General features: G+C 42.0%; 1 protein-coding gene across 3 annotated transcripts in view; it reads left to right on the top strand.

The window, feature by feature from the left end:
- dock1 (dedicator of cytokinesis 1) overlaps positions 1 to 23,728 on the top strand; it is a 575,517-nt gene that overhangs the window by 401,376 nt on the left and 150,413 nt on the right. For all 3 annotated transcript variants that reach the window (XM_063071820.1, XM_063071822.1, XM_063071821.1), the window contains one exon: positions 6,631 to 6,731. In XM_063071820.1, the coding sequence (XP_062927890.1) occupies positions 6,631 to 6,731 (101 nt within the window). The remainder of the gene's footprint in view (positions 1 to 6,630; positions 6,732 to 23,728) is intronic.

Genomic DNA, 23,728 nt, shown 5'->3' with positions numbered 1-23,728 from the left:
GTGGCCCCTCATTCTGGACTTCCCCAACATCGGGAACAATCTTACTGCATCTAGCCTGTCCAATCCCTTTCGGATCTTATACGTTTCAATCAGATCCCCCCTCAATCTTCTAAATTCCAACGAGTACAAGCCCAGTTCATCCAGTCTTTCTTCATATGAAAGTCCTGCCATCCCAGGAATCAACCTGGTGAACCTTCTTTGTACTCCCTCTATGGCAAGGATGTCTTTCTTCAGATTAGGGGACCAAAACTGCACACAGTACTCCAGGTGTGGTCTCACCAAGGCCTTGTACAACTGCAGTAGTACCTCCCTGCTCCTGTACTCGAATCCTCTCGCTATAAATGCCAGCATACCATTCTCCTTTTCCACCGCCTGCTGTACCTGCATGCCCACTTTCAATGACTGGTGTATAAGGACACCCAGGTCTCGTTGCACCTCCCCTTTTCCTAATCGGCCACCATTCAGATAATAATCTGTTTTCCTATTTTTGCCACCAAAGTGGATAACTTCACATTTATACACATTAAATTGCATCTGCCATGAATTTGCCTACTCACCCAACCTATCCAAGTCACCCTGCATCCTCTTAGCATCCTCTTCATAGCTAACACTGCCACCCAGCTTCGTGTCATCCGCAAACTTGTTCTGTGAGGTTCTTGGGCCGTCTTGCATGCACTGCTCTTTTGAGGGCAATCCACAGATTTTCGATGATGTTTAGGTTGGGGGACTGTGAGGGCCATGGCAAAACCTTCAGCTTGCACCTCTTGAGGTAGTCCATTGTGGATTTTGAGGTGTGTTTAGGTTCATTATCCTGTTGTAGAAGCCATCCTCTTTTCATCTTTGGCTTTTTTACAGACGGTGTGATGTTTGTTTCCAGAATTTGCTGGTATTTAATTGAACTCATTCTTCCCTCTACCAGTGAAATGTTCCCCGTGCCACTGGCTGCAACACAAGCCCAAAGCATGATGGATCCACCTCCATGCTTAACAGTTGGAGAGGTGTTCTTTCCATGAAATTCTGCACCCTTTTTTCTCCAAACATACCTTTGCTCATTGCGGCCAAAAAGTTCTATTTTAACTTCATCAGTCCACAGGACTTGTTTCCAAAATGCATCAGGCTTGTTTAGATGTTCCTTTGCAAATTTCTGATGCTGAATTTTGTGGTGAGGATGCAGGAAAGGTTTTCTTCTGATGACTCTTCCATGAAGGTCATATTTGTGCAGGTGTTGCTACACAGTAGAACAGTGCACCACCACTCCAGAGTCTGCTAAATCTTCCTGAAGGTCTTTTGCAGTCAAACGGGGTTTTGATTTGCCTTTCTAGCAATCCTACGAACAGTTCTTCCAGACCTCAACTTGACCTCCACCGTTCCTGTTAACTGCTATTTCTTAATTACATTATGAACTGAGGAAATGGCTACCTGAAAACACTTCACTATCTTCCTATAGCCCTCTCCTGCTTTGTGGGCATCATTTATTTTAATTTTCAGAGTGCTAGGCAGCTGCTTAGAGGAGCCCAGGGCTGCTGATTTTTGGGACAAGGTTTGAGGAGTCAGGATATTTATAAAGTTTTGAAATTTGCATCACCTGGCCTTTCCTAATGATGACTATGAACAAGCCATAACCCCAATAAGCTAATTAAGGTCTGAGACCTTGGTAAAAGTTATCTGAGAGCTGAAATCTCTTGGGGTGCCCAAACTTTTGCATGGTGCTCCTTTCCTTTTTTTCACTCTAAAATTGTACAAAACAAAAATAATACACTAATCTTGCTTAAAATGTTGAACAGAATGTTTCATTTTTAATGTTATGACTTCTGGAGATCAGTTCATCTTCTACTCACTTAACTATTCACAGTAACAGAAATTTTGACCGGGGTGCCCAAACTTTTGCATGCCACTGTATATTCAGAGAGGAGCACAAGTTTGAATTTGGAGAAATAGCAAATGTAGGTATGGCAGTGTAGGGAGGACCAAAGCTAAGGAAGGAATAGAATACATGGATTTCAGTTTTAATTGGATGTTGAAGCACGGGAGTATTAGGTGTCTAGGTCTGGATAAAAGCTAGGCACAGACTTTAGTGTTCATGACTAAGTTGATGGAGAACAAAAGACGGAAGCTAGCCAGATATGTATAAGATAACCAAAGATAGTAAAGGCATGGGTGAGGACTTCACCAGTACATAAGGCATGTGATAAGTATTGAAGTATATATCAGCAGATTTAGTGATGATACAAAGATGAGATCCAATATCCTTCCATAGTGAAATATGATATTCATGTTGAATCCAAACTCATTCATCTTTGGATATCTGAGGGAGAGGAGTGGAATTAGTGTTTATGGAAAGGAGATTGTAACTGGGCCAAAGTTAATCTTCTCAATATGTACTTGGAGAATGTTATGCTTCTCTAGTATTGGATATTCTAGCAGTTTAATCGCATGGGAAGTATCAACAAGATGATTATGAGGTTTAGCTGGGTATTGACAAATTATGAATGGAAAGTTACAATAGGTTGTTTTGGTTGATAATTCCTTGGGCATCAATCCAGATGAGAAATAAGAGATGCTAAAAAGAGGTCCTGGGGATACTGGGAAGAGAAGCTGTTGTCAGTGTTTTTTTTAGCTTTGATAAATTAGATACAATTAAAAAGTTGCCTTCAGTTGCATCTAGCTGGATTACCATTGTAAGGAATTTGGAAAAATGGTAGTTATAGTCAGCTGTGTTAGTAGCAGGAAACAGATTAAGGACTTTCAGAGACAGTTTAACTTTGTTATAAACAGACACATTGTCATTAGGTCACTTTTACTAAGGTCAGTTTTAGTAATAAATAGCAAGATTAGTTTATTAATAGTCATATAAAGTTATTCCTCTTATGTTTAGCAGGAGTTCCATTCAACTGTACTCAGGATAGTACTGTTCAGATATTCACTCTGAGAACAGTGTCTTTTGCAATGCTATGCAGTTAGAGATTGATTTAATCCATGGCAGGAATTTCCAGGTTAATTTGTAAAATTTGGCAGAGCCACTTCTGTCATAAGTCACCTTTGCAATTCCAACACAACTTCCATGACAGGCATACAACAATGACATAAGCACATTGCAGATTATTCATTTTAGAGCATTGCTGGGCAATGTTTTCCTGGGCAGCTCATTATGGGACACCCCGGATTCATCAGAGTTTTTGTCCTGCAGCTAGGTAAATTTTTTACCTTAATCTTTACTTTTTTAATCACTTTATTGTACCACTGGAATAATTTTGATTGACTGTGAAATGCAACAATGTTTGTTTGAATTGGAAGTGGTATATGACATTTGGGTTGTTGTTAAAATATCACATTATGTGACAATAAATCACAAATCCAACACTAAGGACCCCTTTACTGAGGATATGTCCTCTTTTCATTGCTGCCATCAAAGAGGTGGTACAGGAACCTGAGGACATACACATGATGCTTCTGGAACAGCTTCTTCCCCTCCGCCATTAGATTTCTGAATGGATAATGAACTCATGAACACTACCTCAGTATTTTTTCCTCTCTTTTTGCACTACTTGTTTAACTTTCTTTATATATAACTAAATATTAACTGGAAATTCTGAAATTCCTATTTCACTTCTAAGTAAAATTGAATATTTGATTATTTGTTTTGCCAATTTTATAACCAAGTATCAAATTGAAAGTATGGCCTGTTATTACTTTGTTGCAAAAATTGCAAGAATAGAGCTACTGAAGATCAGGAGGGGTGCGGGCAGGGTGAAAGTACATGGTTTTATTCCCAGAGAGGGCATGTCCAAAACAAGAGTGCATACGCTCAGTGGCCACTTTATCAGGCTACACGGTTGGCGTGCATAAGTCAGGCCAAAGAGTGTTGCAGTGCCTTATGACTTTATGAAACCTACATGATGGTTAAGATAACTGAGATCCTACTTCATTGGGTGGTCCATTGAATATCAGAGTAGAGAAGTAATCTTCGAACTTTATGAAACACTGCTTCAGCCACAGTTAGAGAATGTTACATATAATTCTAGTCACCATAATACAGTCCCATATCTTAAAAACAAATGTCAGGGATGTGCAATTGTGACTACTTTCAGGAAAGAAGACAAATCCAGTTGCATCAGTCACAGAAGTTCTGCCTGCTGCAAGCAAAATTATTGTAATCACCTAACTCCTCCCAGTGGCCAAAGACTTAATTCCTGAATTACAATGTAGATTCCTTCAGTACTGAGGTGCAACAGGTGTGACCTTCACTACCCAGCAGTTATAAGAAGTCAGAAAGTAGTGTCAACCATTGTCCATGAAGGTTTGTGACCTCGTAGCAATCTTTTACTTCATCATTTGAGAAGGACTTTGGAGTATCAGTCTCAGATTTGAATGCTGTACAATGGCATGCACGATGTGATTTTATTTCGTGATTCCGCAATAGATCCACTGCTGTTGAAGGCTGGTGCCAAACAAAGTGGCATCATTAACCTAATAGTTTTTCTTTGTTGCAATATTGCCCCAGATCACTGGGTGGAACTAATCTATGGAACATATTGGAATTGTTTTTCAAATTACATTGCCTCCACTCCAAAACCAAGGTGACATAAGTCTTGCATTATGCAGTCAGCACTTGCTTACACTTGCATGTTTGTAAAGCTAGCTCCAAGGTCATTATTAATTAGTTTACTAAAAAAAAAGTCCTGCACTACTCCACCCTTCAATATGAAAGGTCTATGATAGGTCTGTGGACCGTTTCTCATGGCTTGGAAACACCTTCCAGTAAAAGCAGATATCACTGTTGAAATTCACTATCACCTTCATTGAGCCACCTTGGCCCTTGCCTATCTGTGGCAATGTTTTTGATCATTAAAAGAGAGAGACATCGATAGGATGCAGAAGTGGGCTGAGAAGTGGCAGATGGAGTTCAACCCGGAGAAGTGCGAGGTGGTACACTTTGGAAGGACAAACTCCAAGGCAGAGTACAAAGTAAATGGCAGGATACTTGGTAGTGTGGAGGAGCAGAGGGATCTTGGGGTACATGTCCACAGATCCCTGAAAGTTGCCTCACAGGTGGATAGGGTAGTTAAGAAGGCTTATGGGGTGTTAGCTTTCCTAAGTCGAGGGATAGAGTTTAAGAGTCGCGATGTAATGATGCAGCTCTATAAAACTCTGGTTAGGCCACACTTGGAGTACCGTGTCCAGTTCTGGTCAACTCACTATAGGAAGGATGTGGAAGCATTGGAAAGGGTACAGAGGAGATTTACTAGGATGCTGCCTGGTTTAGAAAGTATGCGTTATGATCAGAGATTAAGGGAGCTAGGGCTTTACTCTTTGGAGAGAAAGAGAATGAGAGGAGACATGATAGAGGTGTACAAGATAATAAGAGGAATAGATAGAGTGGATAGCCAGTGCCTCTTCCCCAGGGCACCACTGCTCAATACAAGAGGACATGGCTTTAAGGTAAGGGGTGGGAAGTTCAAGGGGAATATTAGAGGAAGGTTTTTTTACTCAGAGAGTGGTTGGTGCGTGGAATGCACTGCCTGAGTCAGTGGTGGAGGCAGATACACTGGTGAAGTTTAAGAGACTACTAGACAGGTATATGGAGGAATCTAAGGTGGGGGCTTATATGGGAAGCAGGGTTTGAGGGTCGGCACAACATTGTGGGCCGAAGGGCCTGTACTGTACTGTACTATTCTATGTTCTATGTAAAATCTTGTACTAGCACACAGCTCATATTCTACTGGTTCACAGCAATCCCTGTCCTTCTATATTCTTCTGAAATGTGGACTATAATAGGCACCAAAAGCACAATTGAGATATAATCATGTAAAATCTTCAAATTCACTGCAAAGATAAGGGATTATCTAGCACTATAACAGAAAAGGTTTAACTCTTCTGGCATATTTAGCAGAAATCTATAGTACTGTGCAAAGATCTTACTACGTATGTGGTGCGTAAGACTTTTGCACGGTACTGTATTTTCAATGTGAAGCAGAGAACAAGTATATAAGTGTGTCAGGGGCAAAGGATGTTGGGAATAGCGAGGGTGGAATGCCATCGGAGGGGTGTGGGACTGGTGACAGAAAAGGGATGCCAGGAACGGGGGTTGACATGGCTGCAGACACACTCAGCCCTGAGACACCAGGCAAGGTTATTTAATTGCAAACAATTGGTTTATTGATCATTATAGCATGTCTCTCTGGTTCTTCCTGCTCCCTCCCTTCTCCTGTCCCCTTTTCCCAACCATACAATACAAGACATTAAATCACTTCAGTAATGTGCAAGAGTCACTCTAGCTCTATATATGTGCCTAATACATTTGCATAGTACTGTATATTGTTGCAGCAATATTACTCATTCATTGCCAAGTCTCAATGAGACTTTTGTGCCAGTGTGAACAACTGGACAGAAATTTACACATTTACGTAGTTGATTTTGCATATACTATTGCAGGTGTTTTTGATCCAATTTGATATTTAATGATAAACAGTGACATTCTCACCATTATCTCTGTTGTATAATTTGGGGAAGTATAAATGCAGTTCTGCAGTTGAAAAATCAAAGCCAAAAATCATCAATAATTGTTATAATTCTACACTTCATGTATTTGTTTTTATTGTTTCAAACTTTATTTTACTATCTAATTTACAGTTATGGAACAACTACTTTCACCTGGCTGTTGCCTTTCTCACTCAAGAATCACTTCAGGTGGAGAACTTCTCCAGTGCGAAACGTGCAAAAATAATCAGCAAGTAAGTCCAACCAAATGATGAACAGATTTTTATTTCAGAAACTAGAGTATTTTTTCTGTTCGAGATGAACACATTTTCACTTACAATTTCAACGGATGTTTCACTGTAAATTTGTTCTTTCAAAGGATCTTAAAAGATGATCATCTGTTATCCTTCTAAAACCCAAAGAATGTAGGTCTAATTTCTTTAGATGCTCTTGTTCGGACAATTCTTTCACCAAGGCGCTAACTTTTTGAGGTGTTTCCAGTTACAGTATATATCATTTCTATATAAAATTGTGCACGGTACTCCAAGTATTGCCTAACTAGCACCCTGCACAATTGTAATTATGCTGTTCTGTTTCTAATAGCCAACATCCTTGGAATAAAGGACAATTGGGTAATTTGCAGTTTGCCCCTCTAATCACCTGCTGCACCTGCCTGCAGCATTTTGCAATTCAAACACCAGAATACCAAAATCTCTGTGTTTCGTTCATGTGCAATATTTTTCCATTTAATTAATAACCGGCTTTTAGATTCCATTTATCAAAGTGCATGCTGTCATACTTTGTCTGATTTCTGCCCTCTTCCTCAACCCTTCATTGAAGTGGGATGGGAGGGAGTTACACTTCCCTTGAGACAACAGCTGAGCTTAGAGCTGATTTTGCATCTTGGCTTATCAGACCTCCAAGGGCTGACGAGGCTAGCAACTGCAGGAAAGGAATGTGGTAAAGGTGATCCCTATTATTTAGATATATTGTTGGCTGTCAAATATAAGGCAATTTCAATTTTGATTTTGAGTGCCTGCACAGAACTTCGGGCAAGTTTTGCCTACTATTGAGGAATAATTTGTTGAGGATCTGAGATTTGCAGCCAGTCTTTCCACTAGTCACACTTCTGCTGATGTGCCAGTGCTGTTTCCAAGGAAAAACATCTACAGGGCCACAGCTAAATCAAGCAGATGGCACAAGCTACCGAACTGATATGCTCTGGGATATGGATATTTTGTTTGTATAAGGTGAAATGCAGTATCAATACTTTTTTGATTATATTTTTTCAGGCAGAAGACTAAACTAATGCTAGAATATTAAACTGCAGTGTAAATAATTTAGGTCTTGAAAACATAGCTCGATGGTTCAACTCATGACTACATGACTACAATACATTCGCATAACTGAAGCAAATTGTCATGTCGTTCTAGTATAATCATCCTGGTTAGCATAACCCTCCTAAAACTATAGCATACTTAGAAATTCCAGGTCATATTTTTGTGGCGTTTCTTTGTTATGCTGGATTAAATAATGTATGCTTACTGTTATGTGCAAGAAAGCTCCATATTATTATCCACTTCTCTCTCTCAGCCAGTGAACCAGTACTCCTTCATGTTGAATGCAGGTTAATAGGAATGCTAAAGGTAGTGAGAGCACAAAGTGATACACTTGTGCAGAAGGTGGGTCAGGGCACTGGTACTGGTGGTGGTGGTGGTGCAGAGTTTGAAGGGAATGTGATTCGCCACTATCAGTTATCACCATTATCAAGAATGATTCATTGGCAGTTCTGCTAATCAGTCTGAAGATTTCTGGATGACATAACTGCCAGCATGATTTTGCTGCATGTGATGAGTTGAATAACTAACACTAAGGAAATGTAATTGAGCTCATTTTCACAATATGGCTAAAAAAAACTTCAGCATAAACACAACTAATTTCACAACTAATAGATCAGATCCAACCTCTACAATCTTTTAATGGTAGTGACAATTAAAAACAAGCTGGAGAAGGAAGCTCCATGAGCATCCCTTTCTCAACAACAAGCATCTTCACCCTGTAGCACTAATTGAATGATCCATCTCAACCTTTTACTGGAGTTCTGTCCAACACAGAATCCAATTTGACATTTACAAATTAATGCCAAGAAAGCAGCTGAGCACACCAGATAAAGCAATAACTATGGGATCTGCCAATGCAATTATACTTCAGAACTAACTGTGTCAGTAATCAAGCTGCTCCATTACAGCAGCCTTGTAGAGTCATTCCTCACAGATAGAAAGAGGATTGTAATCGAGGCAATTCATCTCTACTTCAGAACATCCAACAAAACTGTATTCATTTTCTGCATTGGTGACTTATTTGATAAGCTAAAGGTATAGAAGTTTGCTGCTTATTGCTTTCTGTGCACTATTCACAACTCCTAAGATACTGAAGCAGCACGTTGTCATACAGGAGAACTGACATAATATTCATGCTTGCGTTGAAAGTTGGCATGTAATATTCACCTCACACTAGTAATGAGCAACTCTCAACAGAGAAGAAAGACCTCTCATTTCACCAGGGAGGCACTATTAACCATAAACACAGCTCTCAGGATAAAGGTTGGTTATTATATTATATTTGCCTGTTCACTGTCTATGAAACACAATCAGGAATGTGATGGAACATTTTCCGCTTACCCAGGTAAATATAGCTCTAACACCAAGCAGAGAAGCACCTTTTCAACCATTTCATCCATCCATCATTGGTGCAATGTGCCACATAATGTGTCATCTATGAGATCTAATATAGCACATCTTGAAGCCTTCTTCAGAAGCACCTTCCAATGACAAGGGCATCCAGACATGCAACTCTGTCATTTCCCCCTTTTATCTCTTGGAGCATGGTCTCCCACATCATTTCATGTTCAGTGAATGACTCCTCTTTTAATTGGGCACACTGGGACTTTGCAGACTCAACATTAAATTTCAATTATTTCTGATAGTCCATTATTCTATATCTCATTATTTTTTAATTCATGTTTTTTCCCTTTCCTGGTAATTTTGGATTTTATTCCCCTTTCTATTTACAGCAAGAGTCATGAGCTCATCTGTGGGGATGGTGGGATGGAATTGGGTATCTGCAGAAGATCCTGAAAAGGAAACCTGCCTGAGTCAGATTGTTATAACCAGGCAGGAATTTACTCAGTGGGTACACCCTGACCTCCTTAACTGAACTGCTGCAGAAGTGACAGTCCTATTAAAATTTCATTGGGCTGAGAGTGCACAATGACTGGCGTAGTTCAAAACCATATTAATGAGTTTCTCTTTGGAACACTTCCAAAAAAGGAAAACGATTTAGCAATCTGAATATAATTTACAACCAGAAATGCTGCGCTGATTTCCGTGAATGGCATGAATCCACTATAATCATGCTTCATTCTGGAAAATCATGATTTTTCATACGTGTAGCACTGAACTAAGGTTTATTTGTTATATAATTTCAATGTTCATATCTTTATCTATTTAATTTTTCCAGAAGGGACATCAAATAATCAAAAATAGACATCCTGCCAAAAGGCACATCACTGCCATTAAGTGTAATCTAAGGAAAAAATAGCTTCAATTAAAAACAACTATGCTACAATTAAAAGCACGAGAGTGCAGATGCCAGAGCAATAGGCAGTTGGCTGGAAGAACTCAGTGGGTCAAGCAACATCTGCGAGGAAAGTAATTGACATTTCTGGTCAAAACCCTGTACCACTATAACAAAGTGAGGGGGAGGGGGAATGGTAAAGCAGGGGCCAGACATATTTGGTAAACTGGTGGGGGGGGAGGGCATTGAAAGCTTATTTTATTTTATTTTTATTTTTATTTTTATTTAGACATACAGTATGGTAACAGGCCCTTCTAGCCCAATGAACCTATGCTACCCAATTTTACCTATGTGACCAATTAACCTACTAACCCTCATGTCTTTGGAATGTGGGAGGACACCATAGCACCAGGGGGAAACCCACATGGTTATGGGGAGAACATACAAACTCCTTACAGACATCAGTGGCAATTGAACCCAGGTCGCTGATACTGTAAAGCATTACACTAACCACTGTGCCACCATGCCATGTATTATAGACAAGTTGAGCCGGTTGGGGTGGGGGTAAAGTTTAGAGACAAAGGCAAGTAGGAGAGAGCTTCTACAAGTATGTGAAGAGCAAGAGGATAAGCCGTGAGAGAATAGGACCAATCAAGTGTGACAATGGAAAAGTATACATGGAACCAGAGGAGGTAGTGGTGGTACTTAATGAATACTTTGCTTCAGTATTCAGTACGGAAAAGGACCTTTGTGATTGTAGGAATGACTTATAGCGGACTGAAAAGCTTGAGCATATAGACGTTAAGAAAAAGGATGTGCTGGAGTTTTTGGAAAGCTTCAAGTTGGATAAGTCACCGGGACCGGATGAGATATACCCCAGGCTACTGTCGGAGGCGAGGGAGGAGATTGCTGAGCCTCTGGCGATGATCTTCGTATCATCAATGGGGATGGGAGAATTTCTGGAGGATTGAAGGGTTGCAGATGTTGTTCCCTTATTCAAGAAAGGGAGTAGTGATAGCCTAGGAAATTATAGACCAGTGAGCCTTACTTCAGTGGTTGGTAAGTTGATGGAGAAGATCCTGAGAGGCAAGATTTATGAACATTTGGAGAGGCATAATATGATTAGGAATAGTCGGCTTGGCTTTGTTAAAGGTGGGTCATGCCTTACGAAACTGATTGAATTTTTTGAGGATGTGACTAAACACATTGATGAAGGTAGAGCAGTAGATGTCGTGTATATGGATTTCAGCAAGGCATTTGATAATGTACCCTATGCAAAGCTTATTGAGAAAGTAAGGAGGCATGGGGTCTAAGGGGATCTTACTTTGTGGATCCAGAATTGGTTTGCCCACAGAAGGCAAAGAGTGGTTGTAGATGGGTCGTGCTCTGTATGGAGGTCGGTGACCAGTGGTGTACCTCAGGGATTTGCACTGGGACCCCTACTCTTTGTGATTTTTTTATAAATGACCTGGATGAGGAAGTGGAGGGATGGTTTAGTAAATTTGCTGATGACCCAAAGGTTGGGGGTGTTGTAATTAGTGTGGAGGGCTGTCAGAGGTTACAGCAGGACATCGACAGGATGCAAAACTGGGCTGAGAAATGGCAGATGGAGTTCAGCCCAGATAAGTGTGAGGTGATTATTTTGGTTGGTCAAATATGATGGCAGAATATAGTATTAATGGTAAGACAGTGTGGAGGTTCAGAAGGATCTTGGGGTGAGAGTCCACAGGACACTCAAAGCTGCTGCGCAGGTTGACTATGTGGTTAAAAAAGCATACGGTGCATTGGACTTTATCAACGGTGGGATTGAGTTCAAGAGCCGAGAGGTAATGTTCCAGCTATATATGACCCTGGTCAGGGCAGGGCATTTGGTCCCTGAACCAAATTCAGACATTCAGACGTGGATAATTAGTAACATAACTCCATATTCCTGCATATATCCATACAAAATAAAAACAATCAATGTAACAAAAAATTAAAAATGAAACAGCCGTAAGCAGACTTTGTGACAGGCGCATGGAAGTTATTTAGTACGGACATTGTATTCAGCTCAGTAGAACTTCGGTGCATTAGATCAATGGTTCCCAAACTTTTTTATGACATTCAGAGTCACATCATATTTGGTCTAGTCATCAGATGACAGAATATGTCAGAAAGCAGGTGGACTTCCCAGACACTACATCTCTATCAATCTCATTATCCAACACTCAATCCCACCCCCCAAAAAAAATCCACTGATCGTAGAGGATAGTCACTTGAATTATGCTGGCATGAAGTAGCACCTGGAAAACCTGAAACACAAGAAATATATTGGCCTGGTAAAGTTTCAAAGTGTCACACATCTAATATATTTTGTGAGTTTTTTTTACCATTGTAGAGAGCATTTCCTTCCTCCTTCAGCCACTCCCCTGCCCCAGATACCAACCTGTGTCAAAAAAATCAAAGGATGCACTTCAACAGCTATATAAGTCCTTAGTTAGATCCCATTTGGAGTACTGTGTTGACTTCTGGTGACCTCATTACAAAAGGTTCAAAGGAACATCTAAACAAGCCTGATGCATTTTGGAAACAAGTCCTGTGGACCGATAGAACTTTTTGGCTGCAATGAGCAAAGGTATGTTTGGAGAAAAAAGGGTGCAGAATTTCATGAAAAGAACACCTCTCCAACTGTTAAGCACGGAGGTGGATCCATCATGCTTTGGACTTGTGTTGCAACCAGTGGCACGGGAACAATTACTGGTAGAGGGAAGAATGAATTCAATTAAATACCAGCAAATTCTGGAAGCAAACATCACACCGTCTGTAAAAAAGCCAAAGATGAAAAGAGGATGGCTTCTAGAACAGGATAATGAACCTAAACACACCTCAAAATCCACAATGGACTACCTCAAGAGGTGCAAGCTGAAGGTTTTGCCATGGCCCTCACAGTCCCCTGACCTAAACATCATGGAGAATCTGTGGATTGCCCTCAAAAGATCAGTGCATGCAAGACGGCCCAAGAACCTCACAGAACTGGAAGCCTTTTGCAAGGAAGAATGGGTGAAAATTCCCTAGACAAGAATTGAAAGACTCTTAGCTGGCTACAGAAAGCGTTTACAAGCTGTGATACTTGCCAAAGGGGGTGTTACTAAGTACTGCCATGCAGAGTGCCCAAACCTTTGCTTCAGGTCCTTTGCCTTTTTTGTTATTTTGAAACTGTAAAAGATGGAAATAAAAAAGTTTTCTTGCTTAAAGTATTAAAGAAATGTGTCATCTTTAACTTTGCCTTTTGGAAAACAGTTCATCTTTTGCTCGCTTAGTTATTCACAGTAACAGAAATTTTGACCGGGGTGCCCAAACTTTTGCATGCCACTGTAGATACTATAGAGATAGTGCAGAGGAGATTTACGAGGATGTTGCCTAGATTGGAGAGTATGCCTTATGCCAATAGGTTGAGTGAACTTGGCCTTTTCTCCTTGAAGCGACAGAGGGTGAGAGTTGCCCTGATAGAGTGTATAAGATGAAGAGAGGCATTGATCGTGTGGATAGTCAGAGACTTTTTCCCAGGACTGAAATGGCTAACACAAAAGGGCACAGGTCTTTGGAAGTAGCTACAGAGGGGATGTCAGGGTTAAGTTTTTTATGCAGGGAGTGGTGAGTGGGTGGAATGGGCTGTTGGAGACGGTGGTGGATGCAGATACAACTGGGTCTTTTTAGAGACTCTCAGATTGGTACATGGAGCTAAGGAAAATAGAGGGCTATGGGTATCACCAGGTAATTTCTAAAGTAAGTACATGTTTGGCATGGCATTGTGTGCCCAACGGCTTGTATTGTGCTGTAGGTTTTTTATGTTTTCTATGTTTCTATGAAGAGCTGAAAGCAGAGAAAGCTAGGAGGGTGACAACAGAAATACAAAAGCTATCAGTTATGTAATATGATGAGTAAGGAAGTTGATTGTGAGAGCCATTGTGAGAAATGTGTAGGGCAGTTGGGGCCAGAAGCAGATGGAAATGTGGGTGCCAGTGGGTGAATTATGTGGGTAGTGAATGGATATAACCAAGAAGTAGATGGATATGTAAATGGGTAATGGGGCTCTGGAGAGGGACTATGGGAATGGGACAAAATGAGGTGACCAGAGAAGGGTCAGAGGGGGATATGAGGAAAGAGATTATTATTTAATACACTGCATGTGAGAACTGCCTGAAATTGAAAAGCTTAGTGTTCATATCATTGAGTTTATGACCACACAGATACTTTATACTTTATACTTTATTGTCACCAAACAATGATACTAGAACGTACAATCATCATAACGATATTTGATTCTGCGCTTCCCGCTACCTGGATTACAAATTGATAGTAAATATTAAAAATTTAAATTATAAATCATAAATAGAAAATAGAAAAATGGAAAGTAAGGTAGTGCAAAAAAACCGAGATGCAGGTCCGGATATTTTGAGGGTACGGCCCAGATCCGGGTCAGGATCCATTCAGCAGCCTTATCACAGTTGGACAGAAGCTGTTCCCAAACCTGGCCGTACAAGTCTTCAAGCTCCTGGTCCTTCTCCCAGAGGGAAGAGGGACGAAAAGTCTGTTGGCTGGGTGGGTCGTGTCCTTGATTATCCTGGCAGCACTGCTCCGACAGTGTGCGGTGTAAAGTGAGTCCAAGGACAGAAGATTGGTTTGTGTGATGTGCTGCACCGTGTTCACGATCTTCTGCATCTTCTTCCGGTCTTGGATAGGACAACTTCCATACCAGGTTGTGATGCACCCTAGAAGAATGCTTTCTACGGTGCATCTATAAAAATTAGTGAGGGTTTTAAGGGACAGGCCAAATTTCTTTAGTTTTCTCAGGAAGTAAAGGCACTGGTGGGCCTTCTTGGCAGTGGACTCTGTTTGGTTGGACCAAGTCAGGTCATTTGTGACATTGACCCCGAGGAGCTTAAAGCTTTTGACCTGTTCCACGTGCACCGCCAATGTAACTTGGGTCGTGCGGTCCGCTACTCCTTCTGAAGTCAACAACCAATTCCTTCATCTTGCTGACGTTGAGGGATAGGTTATTGTCTTCGCACCATGCCACCAGGTTCTTAATTTCCTTCCTGTACTCAAACTCATCATTACCCGAGATACGGCCTACAATTGTGTCATCAGCAAACATATATATTGAGTTCGATGGAAACTTGGCTACACAATCATGGGTGTACAGTGAGTACAGCAGGGGGCTGAGTACACAGCCTTGTGGGGCACCAGTGCTCAGGGTGATTGTAGAGGAGAGCTTGTCCCCTATTTTTACAGCCTGGGTCCTGTCTGTGAGGAAGTTGAAGATCCAGCTGCAGATCTGAGTGCTAAAGCCCAGGTTCTGGAGCTTAGGAATCGGTTTATTTGGAATGATGGTATTAAAGGCAGAGCTGTAGTCAATGAAAAGGAGCCTTACATATGCGTCTTTATTCTCCAGGTGTTTTAGGGAGGAATGTAGGGCCAGAGATATGGCATCTGCTGTTGACCTGTTGCTCCGGTAGGCGAATTGTAGTGTCGAGGTTGACTGGTAGGCTATGGTTGATGTGTGCCATAACCAATCACTGGAAGCACTTCATAGCAATTGATGTCAGAGCCACAGATCGATAGTCATTCAGGCATGCCACCTTGCTCTTCTTCGGCACTGGGATTATCGTTGCCTTCTTAAAACACGAGGGGATCTTAGACTGAAGCAAGGAGCAGTTGAAGATGTCAGCAAACACTCCAGCTAGCTTGCTTGCACAGGCCCGGAGAACCCGTCCCGGGACGCCATCTGGGCCCGTCGCCTTCCTTGGATTTATCTTCAGGAAGGCCCTTCTAACGTCCTCCTCGGTGACGATGAATCTTGATGCCACCAGGTCCGGTTCATCCAGAGGGAACGAATCTTGTGTAGAATACATTAAGTTCGTCAGGAAGAGAAGCGCCACAGTTATTGATATTCCCAGCCTTTTCTTTGCGCCCAGTGATCTCATTTAGACCCTGCCATAGTCTACTGGCATCTCCCTGGTTAGCCTGGGCTTCCAACTTGGCTCGATATTGCCTCTTGGCACCCTAAATGGCTTTCCAGAGTTCACGTCTGGATTCCGTGTAACGACTGGTATCCCCGGACCTAAAAGCCGCAGCTCTAGCCTTCAAAAGATACTTGACCTCATAATTCATCCAAGGTTTCCTGTTAGGGAATACCCAGATCATCTTGCGAGACACATAGTCCTCCATGCATTTCCAAATAAAGTCCGTGACAGCTGAGGCATACTCATTGAGGTTAGCTGCTGAGACCTGGAATACTAACCAGTCCACCGATTCAAAGCAGTCACGGAGGACCTCATCCATTTCCTCCTTCCAACGTGACACTACTTTTGATGCTGTGACCTCCCACTTCAGTTTCTGTTTGTAAGCCGGGAGGAGGAGTTCGGCCTGATGGTCCGATTTTCCGAAGTGAGGTCGTGGGACAGAACAGTAGGCATCCTTGACTACTGTGTAGCAGTGGTCAAGTATATTCGGGCCTCTAGTGGGGCAGGAGACATGTTGGTATAACTTTGGCAGCGCCTTTTTGAGGTTGGCCTGGTTAAAGTCCCCGGCTGTAATAAGCAAAGCCTCTGGATACCTGGTCTCAAGTTCACTGATGTTGGTATACAGTATGTTCAAAGCACACTCAACGTCTGCCTGGGGGAGAATGTAGACCACTGTCAGTATGACCGAGGTGAATTCCCATGGCAGATAGTAGGGATGACACTTCACCGATAGGTGTTCCAGGTCTGGGCTGCAGGAGCTTGTCAGTGCCACTGTGTCTGAGCAACACGCAGTGTTGATCAGTAGGCAGACACTACCTCCCCTCGTCTTGCCCGAAGACACTGTGCGGTCCATCCGATAGGTCGAAAATCCCTCTGGTCGGATGGCACAGTCGGGGGTGGCAGGGGAGAGCCAGGTCTCGGTGAAACAGAATACACAGCAGTTCTGCATCTCCCTGCAGTAGGTGAGTCTCCCTTTAAGATCATCCACCTTGTTCTCTATGGCTTGCACATTAGCTACTAGGACGGTGGGCATAGGAACCCTGAAGCCCCTCAGCTTCAATCTGACCAGCAGCCCAGTTCTTCTCCCATGCTTCCTCGGTAAATAGTGCATTTTTCCAGGTTTCCATCGATGCGGTGTGTTGTCAGCTCTTTGAGGTTGGTGGACGCGTTGTCAGGCACTCCGGGTCGGGCCAAGTGACGGGGGAGGCTCCGCTGCCACTTCCAGCTGCTGGGGGCCCGGGCTGTCGATTGGGTCAGGCCCCGAAGCCGACACTTAATCCCGGAGGGCTGGGCTCCTGGCTGAAACAAGTCCGTAAACTGAGTCACAATTGCGGAGGCCTCCGCTCCAGCTGAGCCTCGTGCTCAATTTCCGAGGTCGGCGGCGGAGGCCTCACTTCTGGCAGCTATGGATATCCACCAACAGGGCTTTACGGTGGTCGCTCCGGGGAAGCATCTGGGGCACCTTGAGGTCTCCGACGTCATTTCTGTGTGGTCGTCTTCTCCGGAGATGCTCTCAGAATGGGCCGTGTCTCCAAGCACTCCGGCATGGTAGCAGACTGTGGGTCTCCAAGAACGTGGTGGGCTTCGGACCAGGCCTCGCTGGTCAGGTCCAGGTGCGGTCCGGAGTTTAAGAAGCATTTCTGGCACGGTGGTCTCCAACTGGGTCAGTAGCTTCACCAGGGTGTTGTTGTTCTTGCTAGGTGTAGCAGATTGAAGGTTTAGAAGGGTTTCTCAGGTATAGGATAGTGAAAAGGGCAGTTTGCTCAGGAGAGCACGCGCAGAGTCGCCAGTTACCAGCACCAACTTAATTTAGATAGAATATGAAGTCTCATTCCTTTAGTTAGTATTTAAAGTCGCCCTGGCACTGGAAGAGGCCAAGGATTGGCAGGTCAGTGTCAGTACAGGAGATAGAAGGGGAATTAAAATAGCATGCACATGGAAGCTCAGGATGGCCATTGTGGACAGAACACAGGGGTGTTGCATATTGGTTGCATTTTCTACAATTCACCTTGTCAATGTAGAGGATTACCATATGGCGGCACCAAGCGCTGTATATACAACTTTTTCTTTCACCTGCAGGAGCCATGTAGATTCCTGAATGATGGTGAGGGAAGAGATGTAAGAACAAATGTTGCACCTACAATTGCAAGGGAAAGTGATGAAGTTCCGGGAAGAGTGTGTGGGAGGGTTTATCAGATTGTGGAATCACAGAGTGCGTGGTCCCCATGTAAGGTAGAAAAGGGTCAGATGGAGAAGATGTGACTAGTGTTGGAGGCTTAGTGCAGCTGACAAAAATGACAACCTGCTTCAAGCAACTCCTGCCTGAGAAGCGACTTGGGTCAGTTCCAATTTGACTACCAATATGACAGACCAACGACAGATGCCATTTGATTGTCTATTCACTTACTCTTGGAATATCTGGACTGTGAAGATGCATTCATCTGGATGCTCTTCATTGACTGCAGCTCGATATTCAGTACTATGATCCTTGCAAAGTTAATCAATTAGCTGCAAGAGCTAGGCCTCAATAACTCGTTGTGCACTGGATCTTCAATTTCCTTACCTGCAGACCCCAATCAGTTCAGATTGGCAAAAATATCTCCTCCGTAATCACCATGAACACAGATACACAAGGCTGTGTGCTTAGCCCCCTGCTCTACTTGCTTTTATGGCTATGACTAAGAGGCTAAATACAGCTACAATGCTATATTTAAGTTTGCTGATGACACCACTTTTGTTGGCCGAATCAAAGGTGGTGATGAATCAGCATGTAGGAGGGAGATTGAAAATCCAGCTGAGTGGTGCCACGACATCAACCTCTCACTCAATGTTAGCAAGACCAAGGAGATGATTATTTGTCGACAGGAGGTGGACACAAGAGGTCCATGAGGCAGTCCTCATTGGGGGCCAGAGGTGGAGAGGGTCAGTAACTTTAAATTCCTCGGTGTTATCATTTCGGAGGACCTGTCCTGGGTCCAGCATGTAAGCGCCATTACAAAGAAAGCACAACAGTGCCTCTACTTTCTTAGAAGTTTGCAAAGATTCAGCATATCATCTAAAACTTTGACAAACTTCTATAGATGTGTGGTGGAGAGTACGTTGTTTGGTTTCATCATGGCCTTATAAGGAAACTCCAGTGCTCTTGAACGGAAAAGCCTTCAAAAAGTAATGGATACAGCTTAGTCCATCGTGTAAAGTACTACCCACCATTAAACACATCTACATGGATAGCTGGTCACACTAAGGTAGCATCCTTCAAGAAGGATCTCTGCCATCTAGACCAGGAGTTCCCAACCTTTTTTGTGCCATAAATCAATACCATTAAGTAAGCTGTCCTTGGACCCCAGTTTGGGATCTCCTGATCTATGCCATGCTAAGGATGTCATCTCATTTTCTGAATATTTATTGCTTATTTGTTGTTGATATTATTATCATTATTATTTTCATTTCTTTGCATTTACTGTGAGTGCCCGCAAGAAAATTAATCTCAGGGTTGTATTTGGTGACATATATATATATATACTTTGATAATAAATTTACTTTGAACTTTGAGAGGGTGATGTTCTGGGTCAGGGGTGAAAGTTGAAGACTAGGAGCATTCTAGACAGATGGTGTGGGATGCTACAACTAATTTATTTTACAAGTAAGGTGCAGCAAAAAAATCTCAATTTTTATGTATTCTAATAGGTTTTGAACACAGTTATTTGGGATCAAATGAAGACAGATTTTTTAAAATCACGTATTATTTTTGGAAAGCAATGAACCTTGATATACAAGTTCATTGTCAATGATAGTTCAAGCAGCCTTTGTAGCACAGCACTTTCGCAGATGTGAATCTCTTCAGCTGCAAAGTGTTAGGCCCTTCGTACGATAACAAAACCTATTTTTAATCTATTAGAACTTATCAGGCAAGGAAAATATATATTCACCTAAGCTTAATGAGACATCATTTGTGTGCCAGCTTGTACAGTGGTTTATCAGTGAACAACATAACAGAAGACGACAGCTGTCAACATATATACAAAAAAATTAGATCAACAGGCATGAAATTTGTTTAATCAACTTCCATAGTTACCTGTCCAGTTAAATCATTTGTTCTATAAATCTACTGAACTTTGTGTCTTTTGATTAAATTGTGTTATCCTGTATCTTGAAACCTATTTTCTTAATAAGAAAAAGCCGACGTCCAGGGAGTTGTGTTTTTTTTTCTTTGTAAGGATCTATTGCATTTTATGTGTAAATAAAATGACAGCATGTGCTTAATGCTTTTGATTCCTTCATGTGTGAAATGTCATGTAGAAGAAAACATCTTATCATTCATTTCCTGCAAAACCATTGTTTTCTCTTTAGGTTTTACTGAAATTATCCAGTAGGAAATTGGTGAATTAAATTATAGTGTCAAAATTAGATTGTTCCACCCACTTCCAAATTTCAGTGAATCTTGGCCTGAGTGGAACATTATGCTTCCAGTCTAAAGAGAGGAAAGTCCAAACATGAGGAATTCTGCAGATGCTGGAAATTCAAGCAACATCCATCAAAGTTGCTGGTGAAAGCAGCAGGCCAGGCAGCATCTCTAGGAAGAGGTACAGTCGACGTTTCGGGCTGAGACCCTTCGTCAGGACTAACTGAAGAAAGGGCTAGTAAGAGATTTAAAAGTGGGAGGGGGAGGGGGAGATCCAAAATGATAAGAGAAGACAGGAGGGGGAGGGATGGAGCCAAGGGCTGGACAGGTGATTAGCAAAGGGGATATGAGAGGATCATGGGACAGGAGGCCCAGGGAGAAGGAAAAGGTGGGGGGGGGGGGAACAACATCAGTACATCTTGTGCTGAAAATGGAAAAAAACTGAGAACATAATTGGTCTAGTTTATGGTTGACAGTCAAATACATGCTGACATTCTATTGCTGATTTTAATTTGGGTGGGTGGAAAAAAGGAGTCTTATTTCAAAAGCGGCAAGCTCTATCTGACTTACCAGTGGAAAGGAATTGCAGGGTACTGATTAGAAATAGTACTGCAGATGCCAGATATCTGAAATAAAAGAAAATGCTGGGGGAATACTCAGCACATCAGGAGACATTTGTAGAGATATAGTACTTTGAAAAAGCCTTGGGCATATATATATATATATATAGCTAGGGTGCCTAAGACTTTTGGACAATACTGTATTTGTCAATGTGGAGAGGAGAACAAGTTTGCAAATCTAGCAGGAGCAAAAGATGTTGCAGGTGGCAGACGTGCAGACATGCCCAGCCTTGAGACACCAGGCAACGCCAATTAATTCCAAACAACTAATCATTGTTCATTACAGAATGTCTCTCTGGTGCTCCCTGCTCCCTCCCATCTCCCTTCCCCTTCTGCCAACCATGAGTTCACTCTCCCCACTCCCTTCCCTCTCTCAGTCCACAACAGATACCCATATCTGAATCCGCTGAATCGTCACACACATATGTCATAATTTATTTTGCAGCAGTACAGTACAATACTGTGCAAAAGTCTCAGGCACCCTAGCTATATATACAGTATGTGCTTAAGACTTTTGCACAGTCCTGTAGAAACACAGTTAATGTTTCAGATAGATGACTTTTCATCATAACAGACTCTTTAACCTTCCTGACCCTACTTTGCTCATTTTCACTTGAACCTGCTGTTTGTTGTATCATTCCAGTGGATACCAGTCACAATAACAGCAGTAGGTTGTAGCCAGGAAATGGCTCCAACAAATAAAAAATTAATTCCAGTGTGATTGCTCAATATATTGGGCACAAAGCCCTCAAGGATTCCTCGCTCCTGTTTCTCCTTATTCTCCACCCTGCCAAGCAATTTATTTTTCTTCAACAATAGTTCTGGTCAGGGTGTTGGCCCACTGATACTTAATACATGAATATTCCTTGTGAAGTTTCAGCAGGAAATAATATAACTGCCATGTGAAACTGGAGATGGAGTCTGAATGATTCCATGAGAAATATCTGAGGGCAAGCACTCATAATGTTCCTGTTGAAATGAGTATATTTGTCTTTTCAGTTGGCTGAAATAAAAAAGTGAGCGTCTTTTTATTTAAATGTAAGCTTACCTCTCAGTCCCTGAACTTGATATCCTTGCAGATGCCTTCCATGTCTGTGCATCCATCAAGTGGTCATTGCAGTGTCATGAAAATCAAATGCATATGCTGGAAATCTAAAATTAAAGCAAAATTGTGGAAAACACTCACCAAGCCAAATTAGTTCCATGAAATGAGAAACAGAATTAATGTTTCAGGTTGAAATTCTGATGCAGGGGCTTCAACCTGAAATGCCCCATTTTCTTTCCACAGATGCAGTTTAATCTGTTAAGTGTTTTCATCATTTTGTCCTCTATTTCATTTTAGTGAGATGGTAGGTAATCATTACCACCATCGGAACTAACTAAGTAGAACCAGTGTTTTCAGAAGAAAATTGAAAAACAGTGATAGCTTTAAACAATTATACTTTAAATAAAGAAATGTATATGCTGTAGGAAGCAAACATGAGGAAATCTGCAGATGCTGGAAATTCAAGCAACACACACAAGATGCTGGTCAGGACTGTGCTTCTTCCTGTGGATGCTGTCTGGCCTGCTGCATTCCACCAGCATTTTGTGTGTGTTATATGCTGTAAGAGATGTCTTTGACCATGAAAAGTACTGAAATAAATGCTTATGAATTTCATATTTAATGTGGACACCTACATAAGGTATCAGGAAACTAGATATTATTATCTTGGGGTCTACAATTATAATTTTAAATTATTATAATTTTAAGTCAAAGTTACACATTTCACAATTCTCCAAAGAATCTCAGCTATTTAATTCATGTGCTTATGCAGGTTTTGAGTTGCTTCAATTAACTGATCACTCTGTATTATAATTATGCTGTGTAATTCTACCTCACTCTGTAGATATGTGAAAATAAAGGTAGAACTTAGTGGTAGTTTCTTTCAGATATTTTGCTTGTTGCAACAGTTAATACTAAATAATGATGTTCAAAGGTCAAATTTAATGTCAGAAAAATGTATACAATATTCATCCTTAAATGCTTTTTCTTCACAAGCATCCACAAAAACAGAGAAGTGCCCCAAAGAATGAATGACAGTTAAACGTGAGAACCCCAAAGTCCCCCCCAAGCTCTCCCCTCCCGCACGTAAGTGGCAGCGAGCAACAATCACTGGCAAAATAAAGCGCACCCGCTACCGAGCACAAGTGTGAGCTAAGTGTTAGCAAAGACACAGACCAAAGTTACCTCAAAGGCTTCACATTTCATCCGACATTCAACAACCCACAAGTTCTCTCTCTCCCTGGCAAGGGAGAGGGAGGTGTCCCCCATTTTCACAGTGAGTGGGAGACATAACAACAACCTGCTGGTTTAAGATGTTAAAAGTCCGTTTTGTCGCTTTTTTCGAGCTCTGTGTCCGAAGATCACAAAGACCTCGGGTCTTCGGATCCACAGTGAAAGCGACACACCAGTCTCCTGCCGTGACACTGACCCTGGATCCGCCCATCTCCAGAGCTCCGAGATGTTAGGCTTCTGAACATGATGGAGACTCTCAGGCCAAACCCTTGGCATGTCGAATAACGGCCAGCTGTGGAACCCCAAGAATGGGTCCCATTCCCGCAAAGATCCAAAGCCTGCGTGTGACTCCAGGTCAGGGTCTTCAAAA

Source organism: Mobula hypostoma, chromosome 19, assembly GCF_963921235.1.
Source record: "Mobula hypostoma chromosome 19, sMobHyp1.1, whole genome shotgun sequence".
Taxonomy (NCBI): Eukaryota; Metazoa; Chordata; class Chondrichthyes; order Myliobatiformes; family Myliobatidae; genus Mobula; species Mobula hypostoma.
Note: the sequence above shows the minus strand (reverse complement) of the source record. Positions and strands in the feature narration are given on the sequence as shown.